Source organism: Arvicanthis niloticus, chromosome 15 (genome assembly GCF_011762505.2).
Source record: "Arvicanthis niloticus isolate mArvNil1 chromosome 15, mArvNil1.pat.X, whole genome shotgun sequence".
NCBI classification, from domain to species: domain Eukaryota; kingdom Metazoa; phylum Chordata; class Mammalia; order Rodentia; family Muridae; genus Arvicanthis; species Arvicanthis niloticus.
The window spans coordinates 48,848,448-48,862,588 of NC_047672.1; the positions used below are offsets into that span (position 1 = coordinate 48,848,448).

General features: G+C 36.2%; 1 protein-coding gene across 1 annotated transcript in view; it reads left to right on the forward strand.

The window, feature by feature from the left end:
• Positions 1–14,141, forward strand: part of Thsd7a (thrombospondin type 1 domain containing 7A) — a 385,076-nt gene that overhangs the window by 301,550 nt on the left and 69,385 nt on the right. The window contains exons 8-11 of the mRNA XM_076913691.1: positions 2,000–2,234; positions 5,857–5,972; positions 11,538–11,670; positions 13,085–13,188. Coding sequence (XP_076769806.1) covers positions 2,000–2,234; positions 5,857–5,972; positions 11,538–11,670; positions 13,085–13,188 — 588 coding nt within the window. The remainder of the gene's footprint in view (positions 1–1,999; positions 2,235–5,856; positions 5,973–11,537; positions 11,671–13,084; positions 13,189–14,141) is intronic.

The window sequence follows — 14,141 nt, forward strand, 5'->3', positions numbered from 1 at the left end:
AGCACATCTGGTGTTGCAGCCTGAATCAAATCATCAACGAAGTGAGTAATGAAATTCTCTATTTCCTGCCCTTAACAATACATCTCTTTCTACTTTCTCAATTAGTTAAAAGAATATATGGTCTTCCTAAATTCCTTATCAGTACAGGGGCAACATCATTTCATATGCTTGCATTTATACACCCAGTAATTTTTATTCACATACAGTTGTAAATTCAAATTAAGACTTCACCTCTCGAGTTTATACAATAGGCCTGGCACATAAATGAATCCAGATGTTAACCCTCACACCACAGTTCACTAACTACAGCTGTGTCTATCTTACCTTCAACCTGCTTAGCATTATTTCTTTGTACCTTGAATTTGTTCTTGGAATGCAGCAGTTAAGCAAAAGTTATGTCGTACTTGCTGTCACTTACAGTGAGTGTTAGCATGGCTGCTCTGTCTGTGCATAACAGTCTCAGATATGCCAAAGAGGAGGCAATCAAAACCAGCTAAATAACACTTGCGAAAAAAAAGAAAATTCTAGTTAAAAGCCTTATTTATTTAAGTCTTTTAACACATCTTGTGGTGCCGTTAAGAATCCAACAGGATTGGGGGTGGTGTCTCCATGATAGAAGCCTTGCCTAGCATGTGAAGCTCATGGATTCCTTCCCCCTAGGACTAACAGGAAAGGAATGTAACAGCACCAAAATCTACAGGCAGGTATTATTATCCTACAAGAGAATTTCATCAATTATGATTGACAACTTTTTATTTGTTATATGTATGGGCTGGGGCAGGTGGTTTACATGCAAGTGCTGTCTTAAGGCACTAGATCCATGGAGCTGGTGTTAGAGGTAGGTGTGAGCTGTTTGATATAGGGACTGGGAACCAAACTTGAATCTTCTCCAATACCAGTATATGCTCTTAGTGGCTGAAATATCTCTTCATGTCCCTGGATAAATCTTTATAAAATACAGGCATGTAGGATGGCTAAGTGAGTAAAGACACTTGCCCCCAAGTCTGATGATCTGAGTTCATGTTGGGGCCCATATGGTGAAGAGAGAGAACTGACTTTCATGATGTTGCCTATGACCTGCCCATATGCCATGGCATGTGCATGCCCCTATGCAAAATACTCATACATGTACACTCTCAAATTAACATAATAGTTTTAATTAAAAGTATCTGCTATCACCAATACCTTTGATGTCACAAATGATGATACTATAGAGAATACAAATTTTAATGTAAATGAGTTCAAACTGACTGAAAATATCTGAACTTTGAACAGAGAAGTTTAAAACTCTCTTTTCTTGCAAAGTTTGCAAAAGCATAACAAAAAAACAAACATGGACCTAAGTCGTAGAATGCTATTTAAATACGTATATAAAAATTAGAGTTAAGCAGAAAGTATTGTTAAGTAGTTTAATTTTGAATCTTCTTTTTTCCCTTTGGAACACATAAAATGAGGGCACACTGCGCAGCCAATGACATCACAGATTTTAACAGATACTACTACCCCATCATGTTTTCAGTAGTACTCCGGAAGATCCTAAACTTTTACTGAGCTTTCACAGACTCACTGGTTATCACTGTAAACTCTAATACATTCAAGTAAGTAGTATTTAAAACCCTGGATTAAGACTTTCAGTTTACAAGATGGAACTTGCAAACTCATTCAGACATTCTTATCCATGGCATGAAGTTGTCTGTTGCTTGCGGTTAAAAATACGGTGGCCTTCCTTGCACCTGTTGTTGGGTGTCTCTGAAGAACAATGGCTTCTTCTTAAAGTCCCGGATTATCTTCAATATCTAGTATGTATACTGTATGCTTTGTATTTTAAGCTTGATCCAACAAAGAGTAATTTGTCTTGTAACAGTGTGCTGGTTCCATGCTATGTGCTTAGTAAGCGGTAATCATCATGGTTATCAGCCCACCAAATTCCTGAGAACAGAGACAGGTGAGGTTCCTGTTGACTTTCTGTCTAATCTCTTGTCATTGTCCATTTTTGTAGGTGGAATTCGCTGCCCTAACAGCAGTGCTTTGCAAGAGGTGCGCAGCTGCAATGAGCACCCTTGCACTGTGTACCACTGGCAAACTGGTCCCTGGGGTCAGTGTATAGAGGATACATCGGTGTCATCCTTCAATACGACCACAACACGGAATGGGGAAGCCTCATGTTCTGTGGGCATGCAAACACGAAAAGTCATCTGTGTGCGAGTCAACGTGGGCCAAGTGGGACCCAAGAAGTAAGGACTTGAGACTAGCAGTGGCAAATCCTGTGGTCAGCCATACAGAGGACTGGTTGGGCTCTATTTGCTTCGTTAAATGGAGTCTTCTGATGTTTGTCATACCTTTCCTCATAAGAAGATTTGATTGCTTTCAGTGTTAGTTGCTGATAAAGCTGTAACTACTTCTGAGTCTTGTACCTGGGATCCATAAATTCTATAGAAACCTTTCTATCTGTTCCCTACTTCCAATTCTATTGTAGCACAGTCTGCTTTTATTAAGCTATTGGGGTAAAGAAAGAAGTGCTTGCTCTAGGCTTGTCTGATCAATAATGACAGGATACAAAGTCCTAGCAGTAGAGGTCATCCGTGACCTCCTGTATATCCCTAGGCTTGGAGGCTGACAATCTGTTTAACTGAGTAAATCCCATCTGTGATCTGCCTTCCATTTGCCTACACAATACTCTATCACTGGTAGTAAGGTCAAACATATTTTTCTGTGGTAAAATGAGTAACCATTTACTTTCAACAGAGACCCTTGGGACAAGATAGCTGTTTTACGAAGTAGAAAACCCATCAGTTTTATATGGCTTAAGAAAATGGGAACAAGGAGAACAATTTGCTGGTGGGAAGGAGAAAAAAAAAACAGACTTGAGGTGTTGAGTGCCTTATGATAACGATAAGTGAAAACAAGTAATGGTGTGAAGGAGATAATCAATTCTTAGAAAAAAATTAGTACTTTTTCTAGAAAATACATTCTTCTGAGGAGAAACAGCTTCTTTCATTTTTGAAACAGCATAACTTTCTTAGTAATTCAAATGTCCTATGTTTTGCATAGGTTTAATCTTGTGTTGTCCAAATAATTAGCTTTGATTTTCAAAGTCAGATGAAAAGATTATATAATGAGACATATTCTGAGGTAGTAACTCAGCACACTTTCTTAAAAGCTGTTTGTGAATGAAAAACACTTCCTTTGCTATTTTCTTCAGTGACTTTAGCTCTTTGGCAATGTTGTGAATTCATATTAAGCATTCGGGTTACATATATATATATATAAATATATATATATATATATATTTATATATATATATATGGCATCTCAGTTTCTCTCTTCTTCTTACCCTATTTTAAGAGCTCTACACCCTCATTACATACACTTCTTCCTCTCTAGCCTTTTCCAGACATGTGGTTTTCGATTTTGTTTTATTAAATTTTCTAAGGGGATGAGAATAATTTATCTGACATATGGAAAACCCCAGGGGTATAAGCAAGAGACCCATTAAGCATTTTTATCTGGCTAGCATTCCAGATATTAGAGATATTTAGCTCCATGATGCAGTTATGTATATCATTTGATATTTCAGGATATATTAGAAAATATATGCCAAACAGACCACTCTTCACACTTCATGTGGTAACTCCCAAACCAATAAGTTCATGAAAATTACACCCAGGTTGTTATTAATTTGACTCAGGAAATTAATTTGCAATATATTAAAATACAATGATACTAGCAGCCGTGGGGTTGAAAGTGCTATGACCTGGAGGAGGCTGGTTCTTGCTGAGATTAGAACAGAGATAGAAGTGCTCCCTAGACCAGACAGGATGAACAATATTATACCAATTTATAAAAGGCTTCCTCTATCTGTTTGCTGGCTAATGGCCTTTCATTAGTTGCAACTAAAATACTGTCCAGGGGTGATGGGTGTGTATGTAAACAAGGACCTCTGTGTGAAGATCTGATGGATCCAATCTCATGGGGTCATTCAGTAAGAAGTGTGTCCTGATGCATCATTTCAGACCACCAAAGTAATCCAGCAAAAACTTGCTATGTGGCTACAGCTGTTTTTCAAGGATCTGGATATACCCATAGATTTGCTAAATCATGTCAGTTTCCTTTGCCCTTAAAACTGTAGGAAATTAAATCAAACACATTTAAGTTCAAAAGAAAATGTTATCGCCCTTCTCCTTAAGTACTAGGTTAAATTCAGTGAATGTTTTCCAATGCAAACCATTTGAAACAAAAATGCAAATAGGAACATTGTTTTAAACTCTTCTTAATAAAATAGATTACTGGGAGATGGCAAAATCAATGTTATTGATCTTATCTATCCTCCCAAGTAACAAACTTCAACTCCCATTGCATCTGTTTAATTTGACCTTGAATAAGATTGGGAGGAGGGAGGAATCAATTCTTTAATTTAAACCACACATGCTAAATACAAACAGTGCCAGGGAACAGCAGCATGTTGACTGAAACAATTGCCTCACCAAAGGAAGTCAGAATTCATTTTATTGGATGCAGTCTAGGCCGTATAATTTATCTTCATGTGTTCATTTAGTGACTTTGTTGTTGGTAATTTTGCTCTCCACAGTTAGCCAAGTATCTTGCTGTGGCTATTTCCAAACTCAAAGAATATGTGGAGGGTCAATGACAACATTGTAAATTTCATTGATTTATTTCGGGCTACATATTTGAAGAGCACGCAGTTGAGTAATGGCCTCCCGTTGTTAAAGTTATAAAATGCCTCATTTAGAAGAATTGCTTTCGATAATAATTACTGACCAGTAGCTCCATAATCCCAAAAGAATGCTTTGAATTATATATGGTATATTGTCATAGGATGTTTTCCAATTAAATTACAAGTCCAGTCTTATAAAAATCTAAATTGTGAAAACATATCAATTCCTTTGATTCATACTTAAATATTTTTCCTGCCTAGCGTTTTAAAGAGTCACATATTTACAATAGAAAAGAGCATCATATTTTTGTGTGATAAAGAACATGTAGGCAATTAATTATAGAGTATGTTGAGAATGAAGTGTCAGTAAGATGCTATAAAGAAATTATTGGAAACAAATGGTGTTAGCTATTTTACTCAGAATTTAGTTCTTTAAAGGTGACTAATATGCAACTGAGTCTGACGGCAGACACCTGTAACCCAAGCACTCAGGAAGCAAAGGCGGGTGGATCTCCATGAGTTTCAGGCCAGCCAGCACTACACAGTAGTATACTGTCACAAAAATTGGAGAATGAGAGAAAGAGGAAAAGATCGAGAAAACAAGACAAAGAGACAGAGAGGGGACTGAGAGAGACAGAGCACAAAAAAGCTTGGTGGGCCATGTTTCAGTCCTAGAACTACCAACTAACCATTGTTACATGTCCATGCCCACACACATTTTATACAAATATATGCAAACATACACAGGATTGTAATACTAATAATAGTTATCATTATTAAGAAATATTTGTCATGGTAGTTTTTGTCCTGCTGTTATGAAATATTTAGATACAGGAATTGTATCCTAAAATGGAAAATATGAAATCCCACAAATTTTTTATGTATATTAGAAAATGCATATTTATTAGTAGAGATATTATCCTAAAGGGAAGGATGTGGTAATTATATTTCTTCTAGATAGCATGAATGTCATTAAGTCTGCATATTTGTATGAGTAGTCTTGTCCAGGTACAGTTGGAGAAAATTAAGTTGAGTGGTGCTTCTTAAAAGTAGCCTTGAAAGCTGAATAACAGAAGCTCATGAGCTGACTGTGATTCATTTAGCAATGAAAAATGGAAGGAAATTACAATACTTGGTTTTGTGGCTTGTTAAAGGCTGAATAATTTCTTTGCTTGTTCCAGGTGTCCTGAAAGCCTTCGGCCTGAAACAGTGAGGCCCTGCTTGCTTCCTTGTAGAAAGGATTGTATCATGACCCCATACAGTGACTGGACACCGTGTCCCTCTTCATGCAGAGAAGGTATGTAGCACTGATTATGGAGGTTTTTCAGCCAGAACCCTTATTCCGCAGGATGTCTGACTTTTGGATGTTTGTGATTTTTATGGCCTTGATGTCCTAGCTTTTTAAGATTGTCAAACCATTTGAATTTCTCCCTAGAAATAATACTATGTTAGATTACCTGGCAGGCAATAAGTTTGAAGCCAGAAACTCCCTTGAAGTTTCATTATATGCCATGATTCTAGATCTTATCTTTCATAAATCCTCAAAGAATATATACTGGCCTTCTGAAGTTTTAAGAGAGTTTCCAATGCCCACAATACACATGGCTTCTAAACTACTTGCAGGCAAGAAATAGCCTAAGACCAAGTTTGCTAAGGATTCAATTATGTGGTCTGAGAATGGGAATAAAGCAAAGAGAAAAATGGCCAAGCTGTCTCCCTGCCAACACTTAATGTTGCCACGAGGCATTTCCAAGACTATTCTTCCCTGCCAGGTTTGGTTTTTGGCTTTTTCAATGTGCAAAGACTTTTTATTATCCTGGAAGATACCCCTGATAAATCTTTCATTACCCTTCAGGACATGGTTTTTTGGCTTTCCCACTGAGAGAAATTTTCACACCTTCCCTCCCACTTATGAAGTACGAGCACATTTTCTCCCAGTGTGAAAGACAACATTGTCTGCTGTTTTCCCATGTGCTCTCTCAACATATATGCTGACTGGAGGCTTTCCTTGTGTTTATACTTCTTGACTCTCGTAGGTGATTTGCAATTAAGAATTAATTTCTAGCTTAATGACCTTTTTAACTTACCGAATTTTATTTTAAACCACTTAATTTCCTGAATGTCATAATTGATTATTTTGCAAATATCATTGAGTAGAGTTGAAACTTAAGTTTCGGGGAATTTTGTTTCTGCTAATCCTTTAATTTGTATAAAGAAAGAATCATCACCGAGCATGAGGCTCAGTCAAAGAAAAATAGAGAATAAAAAGGAGAAGTAACTTCACTTTGAAAAACAACAAAACAAATAAGCCAATTATCTATGGTAGAATGTCTAGGGAATATCCAATCTTCATCTAGCCATACACTTAAAAAGAGATTCCTCAACATGGCTGTCAGTGTAACCTAATTAATATTTAGCAACCTTAATGTGAAAGAATTAAAAGAAAATAATTGGCTTTGAGCAGAGTCAAGACTCTTCCAAGACAAGGCAAGAGAAGAGAGACAGGATGCCAAGGAGAGCTGAGTACTTTTGATAACATTGGTTGAGTTAAGATGGAAATAAAATCATAAAATCAACAGTAGATCATGACAAAGTGTTATAAAAAATATATGTTAGCCCCATCGAGCTTGAAGTATTTTATTAAGATAAAATATTAGGTGAACTGTCAAGTTGGAAAAATGGTCAGTAATATAAAATATTTGTAAATGAAAATATGGAAATGCAGATGGTTATAACATTGCCTTAACAGAAGACCAAGTAACTGATGTGATACAATTAAGGCCATGAAGAGAGTGGAGGCATAATAACTTTTAATACCGTGTCTAGAATGGTATGCACTTGTTACTATCAAAGAAATGAAAGTGGTAGCAAAGGTAGAAAGAGAATGGATTGTAGTGAAGGCTATGTAAAGGGGAGTAATTCATGAAGCATCTTGAGCATTGCTGCTACAAGGTAAACAGAAGGTAAATAAAAAGTTAATGTCGGGAGTTTAGGATATCTGGAGAATCATCATAAAGGTAGAAGAAGGGAGAAAGAAGGAAGAATAGCTAAATGTAGCTAACTAGATCTGTCAAAGGCACTGTTGAAAATTTTAATGAAGAATTTTAATTAGATTGATCACTTGGTCATAAGTAGTTAATTATTCCAAGCTAAAACTTAAGTTGCCACTAGGTGACAGTTCTTTCTTAAAAATCCTGAGGTGAGACAGACCCCTCTGTGCAAGAATGCCATGGAAACAAGAGGCTCCACTTGGTGATGGTAAAAATCTACTTACCTGGGCAAAGACTTGCTCACTTGGACAGTAAACCAGCTCTACCCAGTTTCAGTGAAAGCTATACACTAAGTCTCCTAGAAGAAAATATTTTCAAAGACAATAAACCTAAACTCTTGGATTTAAAAGTAACAACTGAAAATGCGCATTGAAAAAACGAAAGGAGTGGGGTGATAGAGAGATAATAGTAGAAGATGCTTTGTGCTCTCCAAGAAACTTTTTCTCCTCCCCTGGTGACTACTGTAACAGAGCACTAGAAGGCTGGGATTACAGACTTTGTTATGGTGAGGATCATGAAACAAGGGACTAAGGCTAATTTTTCTACTATTTTGCTATGAAATGATGCAAATTTAAGTGACGATGAAATTGTATTAACCTCGGCATATGATTAAAATTTCTTTTGTGTTCAGTAAGAGGCAATTACAAAAAATAATTCTGGAATGGAGTACTTCTGAATTTAAATTTTCAGTTAAAGCCTAATTTTATATGTGTTTTGTATCTATTAGAATTTCAAGAAATACTTCTAAAATCACCTTAAGGGGGTAAAATAACATCTTGGTATTGCAGAAAACGGAATAAAGTATGTTAAATTTCAAGGAACAATAAGAACAAGCCATTTGAAATTTTATTCATTTCTCTCCCATGATATGCCTCGAAGAAAAACAAAAAACAATGTCAATAAAGATCAGAAATAATTCATGGATAGTTTGGTCCCCAAGTGTGTATGTACTTGTTAACTTTCAAAGCTCATTCGTGAATTTTCAAAAATGGACACTTTAAAATATAGATCATTTCTCTATATAATTTGTTACTCTAATTATAAGAAGTAAGTTAGTGAACGATTTTCCTTTTTCCACTATTAATTCTATAGCTAAAGGTTTATAGCTTTATTGACTCCTATAGTGAACATACAAGCAGGCACTTAGCTATAATCAGAGAACAAACAGGGATGTCATATTTCCTGTGTAACACCATTCAGTTTCTTCTCTGAGTGCTACAGCTTTGAAGTGTTTCAATCTAATCAGGACACAATGTTTTTCCTATGGCTACATGAGATAAAAGATTTTGAACTTTGTGTAAGAACAGATAGAATATCATTGTATAGTCAATTAAAGAAGAAAAATACCCAATCAAATAGCTTTGATCTGTAACATACATGTGTGTATAGTCTGAATAAAAATGATACCAAAAAATATTACAAACTTGTATGTTAGATAACATGTATTTCAAAAGTAGAAACAAAAAGTAAACATGTGAATTGGAACAGCCTTGACTAGGTACCAGCCAGCATCTGGAAAAGTAACGCTTAAGAACTTCAGTTTATAAGCTGCCATTGATGCTGAACTCCTTGTCTGTACCAATGCCCAGTTCCTTGGCTTTAATTCTGTGTCTGACTTCCTTATGCAAATTAAAAAGTGTTAGGAGTGGTTTCCTCTAAATATTTTGATCATCAGGAAAACAAAGACTCATTCATTTGTGATTTTCTTTCTAATGGAGAAGGTAATGTAAGAGAGAGACAGAGGGAGAAAGAGATGGAAGGAAGAAAATAGAGAAATCCTTCCTTAGATGCTAACCAAATGATTGGAAGTTTACTTAGTTTTCATATTCTTTTTAAAAATATTGATCCTAAGCATATCCTGAAATAAAAGAAATGTTCAAAATAATAAAGAGGCAGAATCAAGTACTGAAGTGGGAGAGTACAAAAGGAATGAACAAAAATAGCAAATAGAAAATCAAAGTTGGTGTATGCTCCTGTAATAGAGATGAAAATTAGTTCTGAGATGCCAGTGACCAAAATGGAAAATGGAAGCACAATGGATTCTGCAAAGCATCGAAAGAAATGAAAAATGCTCCTGTCTCTGAATAGTTAAAGGCGTTCATCGCCTGGGCTTGAAGCTAGAAATCCTTTGAACAATTTAACAGAGAGGCATTGGTAACATGAAATTTCTACTGACATTTCTTAGATCTTCTCTGGATCCATCATATTAAATTTATAGAAATCCAGAGTTGGTATTCAAATTTATATTGTTACAATTAAACATCCACAACAGTGTTCCCAAATATTTCAGTTCCTCATTGCCAGCAATCCCAGTCCCCAATTTTCTACTCCACTAACTAGAGTATTCCAATTATTCATTAACATAATTATTGTTGTTATAAACATGATCCACACACAGTGGTAATAATCCTAACAATTTACAATAATCCAGAATCTTAAATTGGGGCAAGGTGCACATTGCCATCTACGCTTTTTCTTTCCTCCACTGTTCATCACAAGCTCTGGAAAGGCTTTTAAAACAGACTTCAAATTCAGCTATCAAGAATGTTAACTTGGTAATACTGTATTTATCCTCAGTCATCTACTGTATTGTTGCTACTTTTAAAGGGCTTCTCCAGCATATTCACTTAGAGATCACTGGGTTCTGATCAGCTTTGCTGGCTGCACCAGAGTCCTTTCTAAGCATGGCTGCGATCATTTGCCTACCATTGTGTTGAGAGACACCTTGAGTTCGTGCAAAAGGATTCTGTTATGAGAAAAATTTTCACTTTCAAATCATTTTATCTTATAACCATAATGACTTTTGAAATGTTTTCTTTCTTTTCTGATTAAACTTCAGTTGGTAAAGGTTGTAAACTCTATAACAACTCACTGTTCCTGTAGTCTGTGTATGAAATATTTAACAATCTTGCAAAATCATGTGATGCAGAAAGAATTATATTATCTGCTGACATAATTCTCTTCATAATTCTTTTCTCAGAGAAACTGCGCCACGTAAGCTACTTGCCCTTAAAAGATATGTATATGAAAAGTTGAAGTATAGTTCATCAAAGCTTATAAACCCTTTATTTGTACTTATAATCTAAAAAACAAATTTGAACATCATTCAGTCAGTAATACATTCATACTACCAACTTCTTCCTTGAAGGTAAATCTTCTCCCTCTCCCAATTTTTAGAAATCGTTTGGAGTTATTTACTGACAGTAATTACTGCTATTTTTGACACTTCCCCCAAAGAGTCTTTTTTTGGAAACTCCTGTTATTTCTCTACTGAGAGCACAATGCTCAAAGTGTGGCCCAAATATAGGCTGCTTAACATGAATGGTAAATATCTGGAATAAGCTACGCATTTCAAATAAAGAGAATTACAGAGAAATAGCAATATAACATTAAATATATTCTCCTAAGGAAAATTTATGACAAGTGTATGTGTCTCATGTGACAAACACGGCTACATGAAATGACATGAAGATAAACTTACAGTAAAAGGAAGGATTTAATTAGATCTGTCCTACTTCTCAAGGGGACAGAGTAAAATGAAAGAACAATTACTTTGCAAATGCACAGTGAAAGGACCAGTTGGCTATGGAAGTGTTTCTCTTCAGTCTTTCCATTTTAAAATGTAAGTTGGGTTTTCAATATAAGTGGTCGATGAGACAAATAGTAAAAGAGTAGATGAAATAAGGCCTCTCATTCGGTTCTGTCACAGCACGTGTTGCTGGAGGCAGGGAATTTTCTTCAACACCAATTGGTATTGAGAGATTCTGTTATCAGTGCAATGTTCGGAGGTTTAAAAAGTCGCTTCATTGCAGGGGACTCTGGAGCCAGGAAGCAGTCTCGACAGCGGGTCATCATTCAGCTGCCAGCCAATGGCGGCAGGGAATGCTCAGAGCCACTTTATGAAGAGAAGGCCTGTGAGGCTCCGCCCACATGTCATAGCTACAGGTAAGGGTGAGAAAGGAGGTAGGTGGAGCACTTTGTAATTCCTGACCACATCTTTCAGACTGGTACTCCTTCCACCCACTCAGTAGGATGCTCGCTACTGGAGCCACCGTTCTGCATCTGTATTTCAGAGAACTTCTCCGCTTTTTAGTACCTCTCATAAAGCAAATATATTTGTCAATTTCCCAACTTTGGAGGTAGCGCTAGTAGGAGGGGAGACTGTCTTATGCTGATATAAACTGTTGGAGAATGCAGAAAGTATTTAAGAACGACAAGATATGTGTTCTTTTTTGTTTTTTATTTTTTTGGCTTTTAATTATATATTTATTTATTTTTACACTCCAGATTTTATTCCCCACCTCTGGTCCACTCTCCAACTATTCCATATACCATACCTCTTCCCCATCCTCCTGTCTCCACGAGGATGTCCCCACCTCCCACCCACCACCCAACCAGACCTCTAAATTCCCTGGGGCCTCTAGTCTTTTGATGGTTAGGTGCCTCTTCTCTGACTGAACCCATACGTTCTTGAGGGACTAATTCTTTGTCCGATGGGAATAATCAGGAAAGTCTCCCTTGTCTCCAAAGAGTATCTGCTTCTCCTATGTTGTGAGCATTGTGGCTCAGAAAGTGACATTGTTCCTCTACAATGCTACTGAACTGTTTATTTTCTATTTGTCTGTTTTCACTTCCTGAAAATTTGAAGTCACTGAAGCTACAAATAATCTCAAAAATATATTACAGAAGTATGGCCTCCTTGGTATTATGACTAAAAATTTCCTCATTGAACCTTGCTGGAGTACATGATTGCAGTCCTTATAACCAATGAAATGCCATATACTATGATATTAATTAATGAATTATATAATCACAAGATACTGATTTAAGTGGAGATTGGGGTAAAATTGCCATCTTAGTGCATGTATCATTAATTCAGGGATGACAGATTTTGTTACTATGTGTCTGTATTATAAACATTATTGATTATTTGTTGAACACATTGATTTTTGGAATTTGTTTTTGTTATGGGATATTGTGACTTACTCTTGCCCCTGCAGTGATCATCAAAGGACAGTATACAGAGGACTCCTGACAGGCCTGGAGTTTACTTAGTGGAATGCAGCACTGCTCTTGTCAGATGGGGCATCTCTTGGTAGTATGAATAAGAATTCCAAATGCCCTCTGTCACTGTGAAATCTGTTTCTACAGAACTTACCAATGATATAGTCTTGTCTCTAGTGCCATAGAAATAATTCTGTATTATGTAGTCATTATAAGGGATTAGTGAGTAGCTAAATTCAATTCAGGTAAAACCGACTGTGGGTAAATAGCCTGCTTTTTGTTAACACTACATTATGTCTGTGATTTGCCTGCCATCACTGCTTCCTCTCACTGAGATTTTATCCTTCTCCTGTAGATGGAAGACACACAAATGGCGCAGGTGCCAGTTAGTTCCTTGGAGCATTCAACAAGATGTCCCTGGAGCACAGGAAGGGTGCGGGCCTGGACGGCAGGCAAGAGGTAGGAGATAGCACAGTAATATTGACTTGCTTTGCACTTCTCCAATATTCTGTTGTTTATCTCCACCACTGCCTTATTACACTTTATCTTGCTATCAGTCATGGACAGAGAACAGCAGATAGAAACAGCCTTGACCTATTTTAACTAACACCAGAAACCAGAAACTTGCCTCTTGAAATTTTGTTCTTTAGCAATAACACATAACTCTCTAATTCTTCACTAATGAATAGGTGGAAGAAAATCAGAAGCGTGCTTTGTTTATGTCACTTTGTTTATGTGCTTTGTTTATATAACTAAGTCTTTTGTGTGCTTATAAGTCGTGATGACTCATACACTTTACTGGACACCTTAACAAGGATTACTATGGTTCATAATGCTTGTTTATATGCATCATATTTAGGCGAGCATACATGTGTACCTGGATAGCTTTCTTGAAATTCTCAATGGTGACATTTCTAATAGTGCAGAGGCCATTCAAGGCCCTGATCATAATTGTCACTGGATTTTAAGTTGAATATTTATTTACTCAAAGCTTGCAGTATGCAAAGTGAGGACTGTTTACACTGCCTAAAATCATGGAATCCTACAGAAGTGTGTGATGGAGGCTATCACATTTCATATCTCAAGCTTTAAAGAATAGTGTTTACACACCCATGTATGAAATACACTTGAAATTTAGGTATTTTATTATTATTGATCATACAAACTGTCAGTAGCTAATATGTATACTGGTAATATAGTTTAATATGTAATAGAACATGCTTTGACCGTTCTTTAACCTATAAAAATGTATTTTTGATCTCTCATTTGTATTTACTTTCTTAATGAGGATTCAAAAGTTTGTATAGACTTGACATTGACTTCTAGTGTTTACAGTAAAAAGTTAATTGTTTTTAATCTTGAGAAAAACTTTTTAGAAATAATCTATTTTTAGATTGTTCTTTAAAAAAGTC